This window comes from Notamacropus eugenii, chromosome 6 (genome assembly GCF_028372415.1).
Source record: "Notamacropus eugenii isolate mMacEug1 chromosome 6, mMacEug1.pri_v2, whole genome shotgun sequence".
NCBI lineage: Eukaryota > Metazoa > Chordata > Mammalia > Diprotodontia > Macropodidae > Notamacropus > Notamacropus eugenii.
In genome coordinates, this window is record NC_092877.1 from 204,346,986 (window position 1) to 204,370,698 (window position 23,713).

The following is a 23,713-nucleotide window of genomic DNA, read 5'->3' on the forward strand; positions in this document are numbered from 1 at the left end:
GAATCATGCTGAAAAGCAGGTTTGTATACCAGCATCCTGAGTTCAAATTTCCTGTCTTATACATAATGTGACTGTGTGACCCTGGGAAAGTCTTTTAATAACCTTTCATCCCAACACTTATGTTGCAGAACAGTGATAGCCTTCACTGGTAAAGGAAGTTTCTGTACCCAACCCAATTAAGTCATAGAATCTGGACCAAATAAAAAGGTAGAATTAAAAACAGCTTGTTAGTGATGCAGCAGGGTGGCATGACAGATGGCGTGTTGGATTTAAAATCAGGAAAGTCATAGCCTATAGTGGCGAGTTCATGGTAGGTGGGAAAGAGCAGATTTGAAGTGAATATCTTTGAATTCCAGGAAAGGGAGAGGAGCCATGTTTGTTGTCCATAGTACTCAGACAACTGGTATTGTTGACTCTTGATTCTACCGGCCTTGGAATGTAGAAAGCAAGCTTGTATTTTTCCTCCTGTCATTCACAAGAACTTTTGTTAACTGATTTTTTTAAGTGAAAGTTTATTTTAGGAAGCTTTATCAGATATTTGGATGTTATGAAGTGCATGGTGGGTGGGTAGAGCAGAAAGGAGCCAAATTTGGCAGCATTGTAGAGATCCAAATGACACAATAGGTATCTGACTTTACACTAATTAACATGCAAAAATCTACTTTTACCAAAAAAAAAAAAAAAAAGGCGTTAGGTAGTGATTGTTCACTTAACAAAATGATGACCAATAAAATTCCTTTGACTGAAGAACTTCCTTGATGAATTATACATGATTCAGTTTGCAAAAAACGAAATGTAGCCACATCTTTTCTGGAACACGTCTGTGCTCTAAAATGCAGCATATCCCAGATTTCCTAGACAGAAGGGGAATCTCAGAGGTTGTTAAGGCTAATACCCTTAGTTCACAGATAAGGAAACTTGAAGCCCAGGAAATAACTTGCTTAGAAGAAGTGTTATAGCCAAGATTTGAAAAGGAAACACTTAGGATTCTAAATCTCTTTCCACTACCCCAGGCTATTTCTTAATTAAACACAGAAATGTTAGTAAAAAGGATTAATTACAAAACCTTAAGGTGGAGGAGCAGGACAATTCTCTATTGCTTCTTTTTCCCCCTCCAAGATAGGGTAGTTTTGTAGCCAGAGTTCTAAGTTTCAGTTCACCTCTCTTGGCTACCTTTGTGATCTTGGCCAAGTCAAGTTCCTTCTCTGGGCCTCAGTTTTGTTGTCTATAAAAGGAAAGTAATTAACTAATGAGCTCTGAGATCTCTCCCAACTCTAAATCTATGATCTTAGGATACTATTAGTAAATACATTCTTTGTGCAAGATGTTAGCCACCACTAAAAAAAAGCCACCAGCCAATGCCTTTTTATCATGTCACATGTATAGAACATCAGTGTTGACATTTAGATATGTATCACTCTGAAGTTTACAAAGCCATATTCTCCCTGGCTTTGCCCCATACCTGGAAGGCTCTCCTTCCTCCACTCTGACCTCCTTAAATTCTCCTCTAAAATCCTACCTTCTACGGGAAGCCTTTTCCAATCCTTTTTAATTCCAGTGCCTTCCCTCTGTAGTTATTTCTTGTAACTTCTTATTGTAACAACAAGGACCCCGGCATACACAGGAAGGCCTGCTGTACAGGTTCTTAGATCAACTTTTCTAAAAGGAAAGCAGCTTTTGAGGGGTCAACAATCTACATTAATCAAACACATATATCATTCACTTAGTTCAGCGGGAGAAGTGAGCACCCTGTACTTCAAAGAAAATATGAACATAGAAATAAAGACCAACAGACAGATCCAGCTGTCTGACTATACGTACATAGTTATCAGAGAAAGAAGCACCAACATCTGGCTTTTCAAAGTGGAAGGGCGGCGGAGCTCCTTAGCAGCTACCCAGAGTCTCATCAGGCCAAACAAACACTTCCAGTGAGTAAACCCCAAAACAAAACTTCACCTCAGAGTACATATACACTTTTTAGAGCCAAATCGCAACACAACCCTTGAGAACCAGTGCCTCATTAGAAATTAACAAAAGGTGTACGGGCCTTCCTACAAAACCAGTCTCCCCTAATCAAGCTTCCCTTAATGGGCAGACCCGTTAATGGGTGGGGAAAGATCTTCAACTCTCATTAACATAATTAACATTACACTTGTATATAGCTTACCTTGTGTGTATATATGTATATATATATTTTTTTCTGTGTTGTTACCCCTGATTAGATTGTAAGCTCTTTGATTTGTTTTGTGACCTTGGTTATAAGATGAGACAATAATCTAGGCATTTTTGTTAATAAAGCTGATGGATGACTTAGTCAAATTGGCATGGGTCAGGGATATGATGATTTATAGTCACAGGTCTAGCTGTATGTAATCGTGATATGGGGCTGCTAGCTAATAGCATGCCACACCCCAGAGGAAATGTGGGCAGTAGCTTTTTCACAGTGAACTGTTACTTTGAATTGCCTGATATCTCCATAGCTTGCCCTTTTTGGTTGTTTATTTCTAGAATTGTGGTGATTTGTTCTCATATTCTTCACCCCACGAATTTGAACTTGAACCCACACACAGTGGTACACAGTTGTGGTTTGAACCTCCTTCTGCAAATCCGCAGAACATGTTGGTTAATGCATGTAATCAAGAAAACCCAGTTCACCCTGGGAGCCTTCACTTAGAAAAGAAACCAGGAGTTGGAGGTGCAACCATGCCCTTTGTGAGACTTTTAACTTGGTTGTGTGTTCATGTATGTGTGGTTGTACGTGCTCCCACACATAAAAAACATGTCCCAAGGAGGAAGCCCAGAGCCTGGGGAAGGGTGTTTGGAGAAATGTTTCCCCTGTCAATGATTATTCAAGAGATACTATTTAAAGGGTTTGTTTCCACCAAGCTCCAAGTCTTGGTTGTGCAATATGAAATCTGTCCCCTGTTCTGTGTCATAAATGGAAATCAATGACTTGGAAATACACAGGTACTCACTCAGCCAATTCACAGGCCTGTCTGAAGTTAGGGCTATAAAAGCTGGTGGAGGTGCCTTGTTAGCAGCTGCTCCGGATCAAAAAGTTACCATCACTGAACTTAACAAATGTTTGCAAGAACATTAGCTGACCATTAAATACCACTAATTGCTTATTTGAGGGATGTGATGCTTGATTATATTTTAAGTTTCTCCTCTGTCCTGTGAAGGGATTATTTGGAATAGGACACTGAAAACTGAAATGTTAAGTGTTGAGTTCATACAAGCAAAATACTGTGTAATTCCCTGCAAGCATGAAAAAGGCTTGAGTTTCCCCATTCTTACTATAAAAGGAAACTTTTCTGAAAATCTATAGTGTATTGAAAAGTTTATATAATATGTTAATATTATTACATAAAGTTTATTTATATTGTATTGCATACATAATCTATGTTATATAATAGCAAATTCTTTAATGCTGAATGCAAAGAAATATTTTGAAACACATGTGAGATTATCAATTCAACCTGGAAAATCATTTTCTAAAATTTCTGAAATGTTTACGAAAAAAGAGGGGAGAGGTGCTGGGTGAAGCTTAGAGATCAGATCATCTAATCATTTCATGAAAACAGAACACAGAGAGGACCGCTGATTTACTTGGTCATTTAACCCAGGTTCTGCCAGGCCTAGAGGCCTGTGGGCTACCCGAGTCTTACCTTACCTCTATCCGGAGGTCTTCGGCTGGCCAAACCGGATACTCGTATGAGAGAAGAGACCTATCAGAGTCGAATAAGGGTTGAGCTTTATTCAGGGTTCTGGTTACAAGTGCAGGGGAATTCTTCCTTAGGAGGGAGCGAAGAATCTCCCAAGGAGGCAAAGATCTTACAATAAGAGATTGGAAGCAGAAGTGTAAGTGGGGAGAGAGGGGGAGGGGAGAGCGGAGAGAGGAAAAGCGGAGCCTTCTGTCCTGTCCGCTCTGCGCCCCTCCCGCCTAAGAGCGCCTTCAGGCTTTCCTGATCCTAATTAAGCTCTCCAGCCGCATAGTTTGCACCTGAATACCATGCTGTTAGATAACAATAGGTGTGCCCAGATCCGGGACAATCTCAAGGGCGGGGAGAGCCATCACGTTTCTCACGGGAAGAGGCGGAAATACACGAGATAGCTCGGTTCACCTCGATTCCCAGTCGTTTCCTGGGGGGCCTCGTGAGAACTCTAAGATTTAGAAGTTCCCACCTTTACCCGCCCGAGACTGTCCACATGGAATTGAGCTTCCATCCCCAGCAGGGTCCCACATGTGACAGATTAGCAAAGCCTTGGATTCATTGCATCCCATGCCTTTGGCCTTCCAAACCAATCAGGTTTGTATTAAATTAGGCCTTACGCTAAGCATTGTTATTTGTTTTAGGAGCTATAAAAAAAGTTTAAAATAGAGTATCTGTCTCAAGGAGTTCATAATTGAGCAGAATGAGGCTAGTACTTGTCAAACCAGTTTAAAAAAGGTCTGAACTGTAGAATATTGATCATAATTGCAGTAGATGTTTATAGAAGCAAGAAAGCAGCATAGACTTTCTAGGGTTTTCTGAAACCATCTTCTTCATTTTTTGTTACAACACAGTAGTATCCCATCCCAATCATATGCCACACAGAGTGATGTACATCTCCTCAGTTTCCAATTCTTTACCACAAAAAGAATACCACTAGAAATATTTTTATACATATGTGTGCTTTTTGCTTTGATTTTTTGGGGTACAGACCTAATAGTAGCATCTGCTAGATCAAAGGGTATGCACAGTTTTATAGCCCTCGGCATAGTGACCAATTGTTCTCTGGAATGATTGGATCAGTTTACGGTTCTACCAACAGTATAATACTAGTACTTTCTTTAGAGCTATGAATCAGTGCAATCATTTTGGACTGATTCATTTGTATTAATATGAGAAATTATCAAACTGCTTCCACCTTTTGATCCCAGTAATCATCTCATTGTTGAGCATATACCCCAAAGAAACCAAAGATGGGAAGAGAAGTTTGATGTATATGACACAATACTGGTAGCAACAATTTTTATGGTAGTAAAAAACTGGAATGAAAGACACTTAAAAAAAAGTATCACAGTAGAATAAAATCAGAAAGGGATCCTAACCCATTATCTGGTGCATGATAGGTGTTTAATAAATCCTTGTTGACCTGACTTCAGAAGCTTTACAGTCCAGGCTGCCCTCACACAAGAACTCCCTTTGGCACAAATAAATAAAGCCAATTCTACTTTTGTGTAGCTCTCATTATTAATAAGTTTTTTCTTTATATCCAGTGTAAAACTTGCCTCTTTGTAGCTTTCATTGATCATATTGTAATAGAAAAAGCTTTGGTCTTATTCGACTCTGACATTTTTACTAACTTAAAAGAATTCATTTAACTTAACTCCATTTTATTCAAGACATTATTCATTTCTGGTCAACAGGCAAAGAATGATTTTTTTTTCTTGTTTGTATTATAGTTTGAGAACCGAGTACCTTACATCATATTTATCAAGCCACATGTGTTTATCAAACAGGCTGCATCCCACATAGTCACGTGTTTCCTGCCTTGTCATGGCTTAGCCACTGAGTAGTTTTCTTCACCTCAGCCTACCACGTTTACTTTTGAAAACACTTTTTAAAAAAATCTTGACTCATTCTTATGTAAGTATTTTTCAAAGGGACCACTCATGTATCAGTTTTGTATGTGTATGTACCTTAAAGTGAATACAAGTGATTTTCATTTTATTTGGATAGCCATGGATCCTTTTTTTATATATCATAGTAAAATGTCTGAGGTTGATTTTGTTTCCCTAACCTTCTTGTTAAGAGGCAGACTGGTGTAATGAAGAGAGGGCTAGATTTGGAATCAACCAATTGAAGTTCAAATCTGAGCTTTGGCCAGTGTGACTTTGGTCAAATCATTACTCAGTTTCCCCAACTGTAAAACAGATCAATTGATCTAGATGACCTTGGAGTTCCCTCCCATCTCTAATATTGTGATCCTGTGAACCTAAGATGATGGATTCAGATAGTTTACAAACTTCAGAGTCACCATGCTTTAAAGTTTTCTCTCTATCTTGAAGTCTCTATAAATATAATCACAGTTCACTGAAACCTTTACAAATCTCATCATTATTTAATTGAGACTAGATTACATTTTAAACAATTCCCCTTTTTTCCCCTGCATCATCAAAAACTTGTTAAACAGCTATATATGCATTACATTTGGTTGGCAGATGTTTCAGATCAATTAAAATGACCCTGGAAATTCTGTAGGGACACTGTCCTTCTCCATTAATACTGATGTAATGCAAAGACATTGATCCCATCATCAGAAGACCTGGATTTTAGTCTAAATTGTCGCTAGATTTCTGGGTGGCCTTTACCTTACCTCTCTGACTACAAAGCCACTCTCTTCTCACTATGTCATACACCCTCTCCTCTCCCTCCCCTGGGGGTGGGAGGAAGGAGGGCAGGTGAAAGGAGGAAGAGACAGAGAACAGGCAAATAATATTATTTGCAGTATTATCATCTGTAAAATAAGGAGATTGGACTATATCATGTCTAAGGCTTCTCTCTTTGGGCTCTAAAGTCAACTGCCTTCATTCAGACTCCACTCCAAATTCTCCATCATGTATAGCAGGTAAAGGGTTATGATCAGGATGAATGTTAGACATCTATAGAATAGTTATTGCCCATGCATTGTGATTGAAGAACACCAGGAAAAAAGCTTTTAAAAAAGAAGAGTCTTCTTCATCCGTGACCTTAAATTTCATTAGTGATTTATTTGATTTAATTTCCATTCAATAACATTTATTAAATGCCTTCTGTGTTTCAGGTACTAAGCTAGATTTTTGAGGATTCAAAGAAAAATATTTCAGAACAGCTCCTTCTTTCAAGGAGCTTACATTCTCCTGCAAAGGTCAGAGGAGAGGAGAGAGGAACATATACATAAATTAGTAAATTCAAAATACACACAAATGTCACCCATACCAGCCTAATGGATTCTGAACTTATATGAACTAGATCTAATGTTGGGCGGCTGACCCAGAGATTGTCAGTTTGACTTGTTACCTCCACCCTGGAGTTTTACTTTAGAGATATCTTCAAAATAAAGCTTACGTATTGCTTGCATTTAAGTTTCAAATGTGGGTAACACATTTCCCAATTTCCATTTTAGGCACTCTGCTAAATAAGCATCTCCCCACCCACCCACACTTCAGCTCAGCATATTCAGCCCTGCACCTCACTCACTGCCTTTGCTCTCCAGTTAGGAAATTGAACACAAGTGATATGACTCTTCTTTTCCCAAGCAATGTGTCACGTCAAGAAATATTCTCCTTTCTCTTTTATGATTAATTTTTTTTCAAGAAGCAAGAAGCTGCTCTTTCTCCCTCCCACTCCCATCCTTCCCCATTGTGAATGGGGAAAAACCCCCCACAAACAAGCCCTGTTACAGACATGTATAGTTGAGCAAAACAAAGATATTCATTGAACATGTCTAAAAGATCTTCCCCTCTCTCTTCAAGGGGGATCTCTACCCTCCATCTTGAATTTAGGAACTACTGAATTCAGGGAGTCCTTTTTCAGGATCTCCCCCCTCAGGCTTTCAGCAAACACAGGTCTTTCTGTCATATGCTTCAACCGAAGTTCTTATCTGTGCCCTGACTGCTTCCTTATCTGGACATGGAAAATCCATTCTCTGAAAATCTAGTCTGTCCTGTGTTCGGAAAAAGAAACCAAAAAGGAGAAGGTGACCAGTTAGTTAATATTTAGTAAGTGCCTACTACGTGCTGGACATTGTGCTAAGCACAGAGTATTTAAAAAAAAAAAAAAAGCAAAAGACAGTCCCTGCCCCCAGGGAGCTCACAGACTTATGTGGGAGACCACAAGCCAACAGCTACATACAAAGAAGCTATCTACAGGATAAATTGTGTTCGTCCTTCGTTGCCAAAGAAGACCATGCCATCAGAGAAATGATGACATGACTTAAACTTGACTTTGTTTTGAGTGAGGGAGGGCTGTGCAGGTCACCAGCCTCACTTCTCCAGAGCCATCTGAATCCAGTGACCAGATATTCATCAGGAGGACTGAAGATGGCCCAGGATGCACTGGGAGACCTTGGGTCCTTTAGGCCAAGGTCTTTGCAGGCACTCACTTAGAGTGAGGCAACACCTATTCATTGAATAGGCCTGTAGCCAGGGCCTGGCCCCTTTAATGAGGCCAAGAAAAAGAAAGACATCAGGTTGGGAGGGAAACAGCAAGAGTTACTATTGATAATCACTCTAAAGCCAGGAGGATCCAGAGGAACCCTCAGGCAGGGGCCCATTGGAGTCCCAGTTTCAGAGTGCAGTAGATTTAAGGTTTTAGGACAGGACAGGACAGGACAGAAAAGGAAAGGAGCCAGTAAAAACCCAAGTCAATTGGGTTTTTACTGGCTCCTTTTTTATAGGATAAATAGGAACTAAGTAAAAGAGGGAAGGCATTATAATTAGGAGGAGTGGAGAAAGGCTTTCCATAGAAGATTGGATTTTAGTTGGGGCTTACTGGAGGTGGAGATAAGGAGGGGAGAGCATTCCAGGCATGGGGGACAGCCAGCCAGAGAAAGCTCTCAGAGCTGAAAGATGGAGGTATCATGTTCATAAAACAGCTAGGAAACCGGTGTCATTGGATCAAAGAGAGTGGTGTCCCCAAAACCTAGAAAGAAGATGTTTTTATGTTTGTCCTTTATTCTCAAAGAGGACCATGACATCAAGGAGGAGAGGTGATCCACAGCATCCAAGGCTACTGAGAAGTTGAGGAGGAGCTTATTTCTAGGAATCTCAGAATTGCCAGTTGCTTCATCTTCATTTGGCCCAAAATACAATCCTCCTCCTCTTCGAAGTAACATTGAATCACTAACATCTCAGTTTTAAATGAACATATCCGGTCCTTTCCTCTCTAACCTGAGAATGAGTGGAACTGGTTTTCACTCATTTTTATTGTGGGGGATAGATGTGAGAGCAGGGAAAGGAGAGATGGGTGGATGTAGGAATTCTTCCAGTAGCCACCACTGCGATCGTATGGTGGTGGGGGTAACAGACCAAGTTGGTGTCTTATATTACTTAGTAAAAATACAAAAGGATGCAGACTTGAGCACAAGGATAAACAGACAATGCTGATTAATCTATAGAGGCATCTCTTTTCGGGAGAGGGGCACAGTTGTTTGTCCTTGGTTTTCCAAGGACCAATGACATCATCAGTGATGTCATGACTTGTATGTTAATTGGATTTAAGTGAGGTAGAGCTGCACAAAGTCGTCAGCCTCACTCTTCCATAGTTAGGTGGTATAGGGCAATAGTATCAAACTCAAATCGAGAGGAGCTACTAAACCATAAATGAAGATCCTTGTTGAAGAAAGCCACATATTAGCATTATATATGTTCTATCGTATTTTTTACTTATTTTGTTAAGTGTTCCCTACTTATGTTGTAATCTGTATCAGGCTGCCTGCAGGAATGTTACTGCCTCTTATTTGATAATTCTGGTGTGTGGTAGGGGGAGATATTCAACTTAGGTGCTCCTTGGAGTTAGGAAAACCTTCATTAAGATCTTGCCTCAGACATGTTACTAGATATATGACTTAACTGTTCTCAGTTTCAGTTTTCTCTTCTGTAAAATGAAGATGATAATAATAGCCCTTTCCTCAAAAGGTTGTTATGAAAATCAAATGAGAAAATACTTGTAAAACAACACAATGCTTGGCATACAGTAGGCACTAAATAAATACTTGTCCACTCTCTCCCCTGTGTTGATTGCTGGGGTCTTCCATTTTCATTGTTTTAGGTGTCTGCCATCTTCCCTCTGCATTACTTCATACAAGCTAAAGGAAGCCTACATGTGTGTGCATGTATTGAAGAGATATTGCTGAGGTGAAATCGACAGGCATTGGCCACAGATTGGATCTTAGAGGGGTGAGAGGTAGGAAAGAATTGAGAATGATACCTGAGCTACCAGTTTGAAGGACTGGGAGGGTGGTGTTGACTTCAAGAATAATAGGGAAGTTGGGAGAGGAATTTTTTGGGGGTGAAGATACAGAATACAGTTTTGGGTATATTAAGTTTAAGGTGTCTACTGGATATACAATTTGAAATGTGCATATATCATAGAAATATATAATGTGTGTATATATATAATATATATATACACACATTATATTACACACTATTTTATATATACACACACTAGTGTTATATTATGTATCCATATTATACATGGTGGCACAGTAGATAGCGTATAGGGCCAGAAGTCAGACTCATCTTCCTGAGTTCAAATCTGGCCTCAGACACTTATTAGCTGTGTGACTCTGGACAAGTAACTTAACCCTGTTTGCCTCAGTTTCTTCATTTGTAAAAATGAACTGGAAAAGGAAATGGCAATCCAGGTTTATCAAGAATAGCCCAAGTGGGGTCACAGCAAGTCAGACATGACTGAAAAATGACGGCATATTATACAAACATTAATTCTAGCAGAGACAGCTTGGTGACTAGAGAGCCAGCCTTGAAGGTAGCAAGATGGAGATTCCTGTTACCTACCTAACACATACTAGCTGTAAGTCTTCCAGAAGGCTGGAGTTTTTCATGTCCTCAGGCAACACTCTAAGAGAGGAGTTACCAATCTATATAAGTGGAAGGAGTTACCCTACTTCCTTGGAATCACTGTTTCCAAATAACAGTTTTTAAAATTCTAGTACACTAGCTTTTCAGCTCATAGAATCCCTCACTTTCTTCTAGATACAGCTTGGACATTTCACCCTGACTGTCCTTTTCTACCTCGTATTTGCTCCGTTTTTTGCTGTTTGTCAGTCGTTTCTGATTCTTCATGAGGTAATTTGGAGTTTTCTTGGCAGAGATACTGGAATCGTGGTCATTTCCTTCTTGGGTTTATTTTACAAATAAGGAAACTGAGGCAAATAGGGTTAAAGACTTGCCTAGGGCCACACAGCTAATAAACGGTTGAGGCTAGATTTGAACTCAGGAAAATTAGTCTTTCTGACTTTAGGCATGGCACTCTACATCCACTACACCACCTAGCTATGTTCTATATTTATCCTTTATATACTTTTACCTGGCATCCCAAAAGTCTGATTGTGCTTTAAATAGCTTATGTCTTAATAGCTTAAAACTGCAGTTAAAAAAAAAACATGGATATAGATGTCCCATAATCTTCTAGATGTCTATGTTGTCTCCCTGGTAAGCTTTTCGAGAGCAGGGACTGCTTGATTTGCTTGGCTAGCCTAGTGACTGGCACATGAGGCCCTTAATAATTTCTTGTTGATTGTTTGACGGCAGAAAATATAGAGTGGGATGTTAAGTGAAAATGTGTGTGGTAGGTGTGCAATCAGATAAAGAAATTACATCACTGGACAGTTAAACAGTGTCAGAGATTATTTATTGGAAAATAAATGTTGGGGGAAAGGTAAAAATTTTCTCAGCTCTTCCTCTCATGTAAATTAGAACTTGGTTTTGAATTGCTTCCTGGTGCCATCTTTCTGGATTTAAGCTTACTTACTTAATTAAGCAAAGAATCCCCAAGACCCAGTGATGACCAGGCACATCTTTAAAGGAACTGTACCTGGTGAAGTGCTGAGATGGCTTTCTTGGCCTAAAAAGGCAGATTCCCAGTGGTTAATTGGTTATTACATGACTTTAGCTTTTCAGTCAGTGATGGAAACCTTGGCATTAAAAAGTCGGTGGGGTTATTCTCCTACACCAAGTTTTGCTTTTCGGCAAATGACAAGACCTCATAGGTGCAGGACTCAGATGATAAGGGAAGTACAGCCTTTTCTTTCTCGGGAGGGTGTGTACCTATATGAGAAACAGGAAGTTGTACTCTTAACTGCCTGTGCTGAGGTTTAAGCTCAGGCTAGTGCAGGTGTGCCCTAGACACACTACTTAGCCGCTCAGTTTATCTCCTTTCCAGACACCTTGGCAACTACCTACTTCAACAGAAACTCTTTTTAAAATATTCATGTGTAGAGAGAAGTATGACTACATTACAGCTGAAAGAACTTTCCCATTCAGGTCTTTACAGGAGGAGACGGGATCGGCCAGATAGTTTGGGACTAAATGGGTTACCCAAGGAGAAGTTAAGGTGAGTGCTTATTAATGGTCAGCTACAGGTAAAGGCATCTTATAATTGGAATGGAATTCTATAACCTTTAGATAGAGGTAATAAAAAGGAATACAAATAGAGAGAAAATTCAGGTAGGAATTTAAAGCTTCCAATGAAGAGTTTAATAAAACCCTAAAGCAGACCTAGATTGGTGCTTTGTAAAAACCCAAGATCTTGTTGGGTTTTTTTGCCAAGTTATAAAAGACAGATTCCTTGTCTCTTGGTTTCCACCATGCCTATGAGTTTTATCTGACATCTTGTAAAACTCTTCTTTTGGAAACATGCCTTCTTAATAAATTACGATTTATAATATATGGGATACGTTTACTAAAACTTTAGAATATATGGTTTCTCTGGGATCCTTGATGATGTAGTCTCTTTTTTTTGAGTGTGTGTGTGTGTGTGTGTGTGAGTGAGTGTGTGTGTGTGTGTGTGTGTGTGTGTGTGTGTGTGTATACACATTGATAAAAGGGCCTGGTGTAGCTTATTAGATCGTGGAGTTTTATTTATTTATTTTTGACCTGGGAAGTTGGGGGAGGGTTCCCCCCCCCCCCCCACAGGGAGTTATTTGTTATTTAAATAGATTTGGACAGAAGAATGCAGTAGAACTGCTTAATGTGACCTAGGAAGGAAGGGTAACTAAAATTCACAAACTCCTATTTCACCACAAAGGTTAAAGTTTCCTAGAGATTTAATTTGTCTTAAAATAACACAATTTACTTTTTGACTATAACTGGTGAGAATTCCACCCCTTAGTTTCCCAAAAACCCTTGAAGTTATCCCAAATATATAAACTACTGATGAAGTGATTTAGGTGTTTCGCTTTTGTTGTGAAATGTATTTCTGTTTTCGTGCTGACTAAAGGCAGAAGGAATGGGAGGGAATTCTCTTTCTTAATTACATTTACCGTAGAGTATTTTATCTTATTTTTAGACTCAATGTAAGCATTGGAACTCCTCGATTAAACTACTACAGCCTCAGCTAAGTATTATCTCCTGTAAAATGCTCATTTTCAGATGCAATTCAGCATTCTCGAAACAAATTTTACATAGAAATTGATCCTAAACACATATTAACCTCAAAATTAATTTGCGTTTGCATTACTTATTATAGGAAATTAGAATTCAGAAACAAATCTTTCTACTTCAATTTTTTTTCCTTTTACTAAAACAGCTATATGGAAGCACTTAAATCAGTAATGATCATTTTATTCTTGATGAATTGGGCTTTATCTTTCATACCCCTAGATATCGTACACTGAATTTAAGTAAAAATCTCTGATTTTCTGCAAAGGAGGTTTTTTGTAGACTCATTTTTTTGAGAAGCAGTGATAATATTACAGGGAAGAAATGCTGGGGCAAGGTGAAAATAATCATTTAGTCCCTAGGTCATTTAATTTTAGACTTTTTCCTTAATTTTAAATATTTATATTAAATTTAAATATTAAATTATACTCAAAGTGTATAATGTGTGTGGAAAAGCTTGTATCATGGAAGAAATGTTAACCTATTATATCACAGTGGAATAAAGAGAAGGTGCAAAGCTCCAGCTTAAGACCATGGCACTTTAAAAGCTTGCATGAGGCAAGTGAAAAAATTTAGTTTCTTTCTCCCAACTTGATAAGCATGTTGGAAATGACTTCTAAAATCCTTGGAGTAAAGTCTAATCTAATTCTTGTCCAAGGTACTTAGAGAAGTTATTCTGGATAAATTTTCTTTCAGATTTTGGATAATAGTGAGAATTTTTCTATTAGTATATGTGGTTTCTCAGTATTGAACATTTTATTATAGGCAGTAAGTGCAGTTAATAATTATCTCACATTCATACAACACAATTTTGAGCTAAACCTAAACCCTTAAATTATATTTCACTGGATGTTAAGGACCAGTTTTATTGTCTGTAAATAAATAATTACTGTAGGGGATGAACTAGTTAGACATTCTTTATTATGTCTTTTGAAGAGACCAGCTGTTTTTACCTTTGAGCTTTGATTGAAGGTAGGGTCGAAAGATAACTGTATTGTTTAACTAAATCTTGTTAGTGCTAGTAGATTAAGGCTGATGTTACTCTAATTTAGGGGGTACATTTTCTTTTTTTTTTTTTTTTTTTTTTTTATTTTGTAATGTTTAACAATCACTGCCATACAATTGTGATTTTATCCCCCCACCTACCCCCCACTCCCCCCCTCCCTCCCCACGACTGCATACAATTCTGTATAGATTCTACATATACTTTCCTATTGAGTATATTTTCACTATAGTCATGCTATGTAGTCAGACTAAGATAAATGAAAGAAATCGTATAACAAATCAGAACATGATACACAAACACATACACATACACAAACATGATCTGCTACAATATGTGAGTGACTTCCATATTTCTCTCTCTGAGTGTGGCAGGCATTTTGCCTTGAGATCCTCCATTGGGATTTTTTTTTTTTTTTTTGGTAAGAAGTTCTTGTGTTATTACAAAAATCTAAGTCTACCAGAAAAAACTCTCACACACTGTGGTTGTTGCTGTGCATAAAGTTCTCCTGGTTCTGCTCCTTTCACTCAGCATCAGGTCATATAAGTCCTTCCAGGCCTCTCTGAAGTCTTCTTGTTCATCATTTCTTATGGCACAATAGTACTCCATTACATTCATATACCATAATTTATTCAGCCATTCCCCAATTGATGGACATCCTTTAGGGGGTACATTTTCAAACAAGTATCCATTCTCTTTTCTACTCTGTTTCCTACATTCATTTACTTTTTCATTTTAGGAGTAGCAATGGATGGCCAGAGAACAATGATCATCTTGTCAGTTTTATTTTGTTTTTTAATTTAGATAATTTGACAACAGAACTCCCTGTCTCCCCGCCCACCCCCCAGCCAGGATTATACTATTTTTAAATATTTTTAGCATTCTGGATTAAAATTCTAAAGTTGGTACACATAATTAAACCCAGATACTCACTGTTAACTAACAAATACATCCTCATCTCTCCTACAGCTCCTACAGTGTTACTCAAATCATATCCTTTCTCACTTGCAGATTTGTTTTCTTGGCACCTTATCAGTAGGGTACAATAGCAATATTAATGTTGCCAGAAAAGATGTTACATACCTGATGCCCAAAATGAAATAAGTGGAAATCAGTTTAACCCTGAACATAAATACAAACAATTAATTACTCCTGGCCTCTTTCATAGGATTAGGTTATATACCTTAAGGGACACTCAGTTTGCATAAGAATGTAGCGCTTCTGATGAATGCCTTGGGAGGCATTTCTTTTGAAGTTTTGAGGATGCCTTGCAATTTATGGTAATACATACTGATTTTTTCAGTTCCAAATCCTCTCCATCTCTCACTCTGTGAGATGGCAAACAATATGATACCCATTAGACATGGGAAGTCATGTAAAACATTTCCATGTTAGCCATGTTGCCCCCTAAAAAGCAAGAAAAATAACATAAAAGAAAGTTTGCTTAGCATTTTCTATTATGAGTCTGTTCGAATTGTGGAGCATTGTATTTTTTGATCAGAATTGCTAAGTCTTTCACAGTTCTTTATTGTCACAGTATTGCTGTTAAGTACAGTGTTCTACAGGTTCTGGTCACTTCACTTTGCATTAGTTTATATGTCTTTCCAGGTTTTTCTGAAATTATCCCCATTGTCATTTCCTATAGTACAATAGCATAATATATGGTATTTTGTAAACTAGAGTAATTAACGACTTCAGACCCTGAATTTAGTTTTCTCACCCTACTGGGTAGCCATAGACTCTAAATTTCCTCTGGTTAATATATGCCCCAAAACAAAAACCCAACAAAATAGAATTGCAACTTAGTTTTTAGTATTGTGTTAAAGATCTATGACCACCTAGAGAGGTAATTAACTATTGTGACTGCTAATAGAAAATTATTGGACAAGATGACAGATCTTGGCAATAGTGAGGTCTGGCATATCATATTTCAACAACAGAAATAATTGGAATATTTTTGCCTATGTCTGCTAGTTGGGAAATGATTTAGATTCAGCAAATTTAGTATATTATACTAAAAATAGTATTATCACTTGTCCCTGAATATATATTGTTCTGTCATATGAAATCTTATGCAGAAATGTGTAGGTTTACATTAAAAAACATTTATATGGCATAACTATATTTACTATGAAACTCAGTTGATTGACAGATGTACATCAGTCTCCTATCGCTTAGCATGGAAGGGGGAAATTAGACGGTGGGCTTGACAAAGTCTGTTGTAGCACAATTCATAGATGGTATCCATGTTTTGTATGAAGCATGCCTGCAGAAAATATAAGGCCTGTATTTGGACTAATAGATTATATTTCCATTTTCAGGTGTAGCTACAGTACAATTATCTGTGTACATGTTAGAAACTTTAGACTGAAGCAATCCTTTTAAAATATACTCCAGTTTGACCTCTAAATAACTGTAGTTTTGCACACTATGAAAAATTATATATATATAATATACTTATATATATACTTCTGTTACATAAAATATTAACTTTTTAAAATAATAATGCCAGAAATAACCTCTATGATATACACATATATACTGGCACATATCTACTCATCATGTTGCAAATTATGAAACCCTTTATTAGAGTATATGAGGGGAAACAATTGGTAAAGTGGTCTTGCCACCCTCCAGTTTTGTTCCCTTGATCTACTTTCTTATCACTTAATTACTGCCATTTCCCCTTTTGTTACTCTTAATAATGTGATTTAATTGGCTAATACAGAAACTCCCTCTGTCAATGAAGATCAGTCCCTTCTCTGCTCCCTGTAGTCTTTGAGGGTTACCTAGAGCTCTGACAATCTTAAGAGTTATGCCCAAGTTAAAATAGCCAGTATGATGTGTCAGAGAAAGGACTTGAACCTTGGCTTATGGTTTTAAGGCCACCTCCCTATCAGCTACTCCATACCAATCATTTTGTTTGAGTTCAAGTGCTGTGGGAATGCTTAGTTTTAAAGAATCAAAGATTGTTCGTGCTAGAAGGGATGCCCTTGAGTCTAACTCATTGATCTCATCAATGAGGAAATAAGACCCCAGGTCAAAGAGTTGACCAGCAGCAAAGTCAGGATTAGAACCCAGCATATCCATTCCCAGAATGCTTACCTCCTTCCCCAACTCTCTCACCTTCCTCTGCCCTCCCCATCATAGTGTAGTGTAGTAGAAGGAACTCTGGGCTGAGAAGTCAGGAGACATGAGAGGGATGGAGTGGCACCAGTGAAAGAGTACTGGATAAGGAATTCCTCAGCCCTTCCACTTATAGCCTGTATGATGTTGGGAAAGTCATTTAATTTCTCCAGGCCTTGATTTCCTCATCTATAAAATGAAGGGATTGGACTAGATGATCCATCTGGTCCCTCTGGAGCTCTGAAGCTCTGATTCTATGACATGCCTCAGGGACTCGACTAGCAGTGTGACCCAGATGAAGTCATTGAACTTTTGATTTCAGTTTCTTCATCTCTAAAATGGGAATAATTAATAATAATAATAGCACTTACCTTACAGTGTTTTTGTAAGGTTCAGATGAATTTTTATATCTATAAAGCACTTTGTAAACCTTAAATTACTACGTAAGTGCCAGCTGGTTCTGCCAGCTGTATAGAGCCTAGACAATTCATCTGCCCTCTCTGGGTCTCAGTCTTCAGTCTCTAGTGAGGAGATTGGACCAAACGGTCTTTGAGTTCTACAAGAACTCTAGCCTATACCTTTGACTAGACCACATGACACATTTCCTGAAGGGAGGATACTCTGTGTTAGCCTATCTACCATCTAAAACATTTCTTTGTAGTAGAAAGTACTGTTGAAATGGAAAGTTAAGGGAGCTGTATTCTCACTCTGAAACTGGGGCCTCCAAGGGCAAGTAAAGCTCTTTGAAATGTACGTGTTATCTTCCTATCTGTGTACTGAAAGATCAACATGAATTCTTAACAGACTTGGTCTGTTACTCTATTGCACAACCCACATAGCATACATTTTCCAAGTGTAGATTCCCATGACAAAATTAAATTCTGACAATATAACTTATTATTGACTTCCACATTCTTTATATTTTATATCATCAGATTGGAAAAGAATAACAGGTAATTCTCATATCTCTGGAAATATCCAGATGTTGTTCATTCATCAAAGCAAGAAAAGTAATTTGACTAAATCTGTGCTTTAGATATATGGTTTTGTTTTCTACTGTTGCTATAAGTGAAATGATACTAATATACTTGGCAATGTTGATTGTTGTCCTTTGTTCTCAAAGAGGACCAAAATGACATCACTATTGATCACTTTAATGTAATAAAGTCAAGTTTCAATGTGACCTACTGTGGCTGATCAGACCAATACGAGCTTGGAATGTTCCACCACAGAATGGGCACAAATAGTCCATGTGAACATTTGGGGTGAATATTCTAAATTTGCACATCCTGTGTTTCCTTTGAGCTGTTTCAGTTCTGCTTTGCTCATAGAGCACAACACCTTTTCTGATGTGGGCATGCCATACTGAGAGGTCCTGTGCCAGTGTCTCCCATGTCACACAGTCAATTCCAAAGTTCTTGAGAGAGACCTTGAAAGTGTCATTGTATCATTTCTTCTGACCACCACATGATCGCCTGCCCTGTGTGAGTTCTTCATAAAATAGTCTTTTTGGCAAGCATATATTTTTTCGAACAGTGTAGTTAACCCATCAGAGTTGCACTCTTCAAAGCATAGCTTGAATGCTTGGCAGTTTAGTTTGAGTAAGGACCTCAGTGTCGGGTACCTTATCTTACCAGGTGATCCTCAGAATCTTCCTAAGATAATTCAGATGGAAGCAATTCAGTTTGGGCAAATTACTCAACCCTGATTACCTCTTCCTCTCTCTCTCCCTCTCACTCTCTGAGAGAGAGAGGGAGAGAGAGAGAGTGTGCTGTTGCCATCATTCTACCTCACGAGCTTGTTGAGAGAAGAGTGATTTGTAAAATTTTAAGCTCTGTATAAAGTCTTTTTTTATAAAATAGGGTTCTATGACTAGTTCAGGGGACTAACAATTAAATATGCTGTCTACCTTTGGATAGAGAAATGAAGAACTCAGGAGTGCAGAATTTTAAAAATACACACACACACGTGGGCAATATAAATATTTGTTTTCCTTCACTCTATGCTATGTTTGTAACAAGGATTTGTTTTTCCTTCATTATCAAAGGGGGGGGGGGAGAGAGAGAGAGAGGATGTATTTTTGCTTATAGAAAAAAAAATGTAATTTAACGTGTGTGTGTGTGTGTGTGTGTGTGTGTGTAACAGTTAAAATACGTACTTTTGCAAGAAAAAAATGCAATTTTGCAAAAGTGGTAAGAGTTGGCAAAAGTTTGCCTACGCTCATGTACTATGTTTGGGGCGGTAGCTGGTAGTAGAAGCCAACATTCCTACCTCCCAACCACAAAACTGGATTCATTATCAGCTTCTAAATGATAAGCACCATTAGGCTCCATAACACAGATGATAAGAGCCTTAAATCATGATAAGCAGGTACACCTTTTCATTTTCCTTTGACAACCAATCTGTCATAATCATTTATCCTTCGCTTTGAACATGTCAGTGATAATGCCCTTCCAAATAGTTAAAGCAAGGATGGAGAAAGGCTCGTAACTTAACTTGATGTTCAACTGCTTCTGGTTCTACCTGTTGCAGTGTGGAAGGTTGGGGTTTTGTTCCTGTTTGGCTGGGGAGTAGGCAGGAGAGATAGGCATCCTTTGCTTCAACTGAGGTAGTGGTCTTGTATTTTCTTTAGTTCTTTGCAACTTTTTACTCTGAAAAGATTAATTTATCCTCTTAAGATAGGATGATATTTTTCTAATACGATATTACTTAAGAACAATGAGACTCACAAAAATTTGACCCTGAGAATTTTGATGTAACATCTTTAAAATACTGGCTGTGCCAGATGGAGCAAAGATAAAACTGGAGGAAGGTTTGAGGGACTTTCCTAGAAGGTTTTGCTTTCAAGCATTAACTTAACTTATACAATGTAGGTGACAGAAGTTATGAACAATGAAAATAAGACTGTCAGAAAACTTGGATTTGACCATCAGCTCTGCTTCTTAGTCAACCTTATAACCTTAGTCAAACCTTATATTTCCTGAGTCTCTTTTCCTCATTTGCAAAATGGTGATAACACAATGTAATTAATTTACCAAAACTCTGGGGTATAATGATGAAGCACGCTATCTACCTCCCGTCAGAATGGTAATGGACTCAAGATACAGATTAAGACATACGCATTTGACATAGGCAGCATGTGAATTTGTTTTGCTGGACTATGCATATTTATTGCAAATGTTTTTTCCTCCCTAATTTGGGGGAGAAAAGATGGAAGGGAGGGTTCCATATAGGAATATCATAGCCAAAAAGAAAAGAAAGGCAGGAAAAAAAAGATGATGTAGCGCCAGTGCAATATTCACAGCACTTAGGGCAGCCATGAATATGCTGGCGCAGTTATGAATCACAAAATAAAACAGACTCTCCACATGGAAGACAGAACCAAAACATTTGTCCAGACACCAGAAAGCCAAATCCATCATAGTAACAAAAATCTATACACAGTAACAATATAGAGGACAACACCATCCCCAAGCCTTACCCCTGCTTGGACCTTCCCACAAACACACACTCAAGAACCTAACTGTCTGCCTCTTCGCTTTCCCTCAGTTCTGACTACTCTGACCAGTTTCCTCTCAGCTCTGCCCTAGCTTCACCGATTCAGCAAGCTCTTCCCACCACATGTGACTTAGGCTTCCATGTGATTTAAACCTATTAATTAAGCCTATTAATGGATGAGAAAGATCTTCAAATTTAAGTTACCATTACAGATGGTCGTTGAAGCAGTTTGTTAAGGCACAAAAGGGAACAGATGGAAACTCAAAAAGAATTACATAAAAGCATGACAGCTTTGAAACTTACATTTTGAATTTGTTATGTATTTTAAAAGAAAAGCAAACAATACATAATACAAATTCATTTTCATGTACAGTCTTCTTTACTACGCGTATGCCCCTATTCTGTGCCAAACATTGTGGCAGGTCCTGGGGGGATATAAATGAAAGGAATGAAATGATCCCCACCACCCCAAGTGCACTGTAGTGCACTGAATCTTAGTGTCTCAGCTATTGCTTCTTTCATTTTAATGTTTAAATTTTATTGATATCTTTTGTTTATCATTCACCTTCATTTCCAAATACATCCTTCTTCCTTTTCCTGCCTTTTTTTTTTTTTTTGAGGAGGCCAACTAAGCCATCTTTTGCCTCATTTCTTACTGAGTCTTAAATCACTGAATGGGTATTGCCTCAGACAAACTGGGAAAGATCTTAAAAAGGCCAGGGTGTCCTACTGTATCTGGGGTCATCTCCAGTTGTCCTAACCTATGTCTTGCCACTGGACTCCTGACCCTGGAGGAGAGAGTGAGGCTGATGACTTTGCACAGCTCTGTCTCACTTAAATCCAGTTTATTTGCAAGTCAAGATATCACCCTCCTGATGTCATTGGCCCTCTTCAAGAATGAAGGACAAACAACATGTATATGCCCATTTTATTTAGTGTCTTTTAAATTCATGATTTTTAAAAATTAAAAAAGGAAATATCAGTACTTTCAACCCCTGCTTGACAGATTCATGAGTATCAAATAAGATAATGTATATAAAATCACTGAAAATTATAAAGCGCTACACAAATATCAGTCCTGCTGTACAGTTGTTTCAGTCGCGTCTAACTTTCCATGACCCATTTGGGTTTTTCTTGGGGAAGATGTTGGAGTAGTTTGCCATTTCCTTTTCCAGCTCATTTTACAGATGAGGAAACTGAGGCACATTGGCTTAAGTGACGAGTCCAGAGTCACCCAGCTAGTAAGTGTAATGGAAACCACAACCATGACCTTGGACAGACTTCAAGAGATCGTGGAGGATAGAAGGTCCTGGAGTATGATGGGTCACAAAGGGTTGGTTACAACTGCACAGCAACAGATTGCTTCTAGGATAAAATATAAACTTCTCTCTTTGTTTGTAAGCCCCTAGGAAGCTTGCCCCAACATATATTTCCAGTTTTCTTGGACATTACTTCTTGCATTCTGCTACCCAAGTGGCCTTTCCTCTTCTCATTCTGCAGTACTTTATTTCCCTCCTCAGCAGCTTTGCACTAGTGTGTCCCCCATGCCTAGAATGCATTCCCTCCTTATCTCTTCCTCATAGTACTTATCTTCCCTTTCCTCAAGTACCATCTTCACATAAAGACTTTTATGATCTCTGCTTCTGCTAATGTCCTTCCCTAGAACTTAATTACTTTGCATACACATAAGTTTATTAATTTTATATATATGCTGCATATATATTGAATGTCTACTTCATTTGAATATGTTAGTTACTGGTAGGTATTGTTTCATCCTTTTTATGTATGGATCCCTGGTGTCTAGTGCAGTGCTTGGCACACTAGTAGGTCCTTAAACACTTGTCAATTGATTAATAATCCCATCTCTAATACTTCCTGGATGACCATTGGCAAGTCACTTAATTTTTTAAAAAATTTTCTTTTGGGTTATGAACTTAATAAACATGAACATTTCAACATATAGATAACAGAATTGTCTGAAACTATGTCTCATTCTGCACCTCTGGTCCATTCCCTTGGTGTTCCAGAAGTTGGGAAGCATACTTCATAGTAAGTCTGTGGAGTCATCACTGGTCATCACAGTGATCAAAGTCCTGAAGTCTTTCAAAGTTGTTTTCCTTTAGACTTTTATAGTCACTGAATAATTGCGCTTATTCTCTTTGCTTCACTTTGCATCCGTTCAAACAAGCCTCCTCGTGTTTCTCTGAATCCCGTTTTTTATTCTTTCTTCCAGCACAATAATATTCCACTGCATCCATATGATCATAATTTGCCTATAATTCCTTGTCTTTGAATGTTAGAGGAAGAAAGCAGAGTCAGCATATATTAGGAGTGTTTAATTTGTGACTTGTTGTACCATTCCCTAACCAATAAGTCAGTAAGTATTTATTAAACGTGTTCTAAACACTTAGCCCAAAGAAAGGCATCACTATGCTGTGGTTAAGAGGCAGCGTGGTACTTTGTCAGTCAACAATCATTTATTTATTAAGTGCCTACTATGAGCCAGGTCCCATGCTAAGTACTGGGGACATGAAGACAGGAAAAAAAAGAATCCTTGTTCTCAAGAAACTCACAATCTGATAGGGGAGAGAACATGCAAAGAACTAAGTATGAACAAGATATATACATGTTAGGGTAGAGATAATCAACAGAGGGAAAGCACTAGAATTAAGGGAGATGAGGTGGGATTTTAAATAAGTTTCAAAAAAGCCAAAAGGTGAAGATTTAGAGTTAGAGGCCCTGGGTTCAAATTCAGACTCTCTGTGACCTTGGGCACATTTCTTAACCTCTCTGAGCCTCCGTTTCCTCATCTATAAAATGAGAGGATTAGACTAGAGAGTCTCTTGAGCTAATTTATTCAGATCTAAGTCTATGCTCTTATGAACCTGAATGCCCTTTGGAAATTTCCTCAGCTGGTTCACAGTTCCATTCAGATG

The 23,713-nt window shown here is 38.2% G+C and overlaps 1 protein-coding gene across 4 annotated transcripts in view; it reads left to right on the forward strand.

Moving 5' to 3' along the window:
* LIMS1 (LIM zinc finger domain containing 1) overlaps window positions 1–23,713 on the forward strand; it is a 197,427-nt gene that overhangs the window by 104,068 nt on the left and 69,646 nt on the right. The window contains exon 1 of one of the 4 annotated variants that reach the window (XM_072621814.1): window positions 11,820–12,104. The exons of the other annotated variants lie outside the window; for them this stretch is intronic. Coding sequence (XP_072477915.1) covers window positions 11,998–12,104 — 107 coding nt within the window. The 5' untranslated portion in view covers window positions 11,820–11,997. Of the gene's footprint in view, window positions 1–11,819; window positions 12,105–23,713 lie in introns of those variants that run through there. 4 annotated transcript variants of the gene reach the window in all.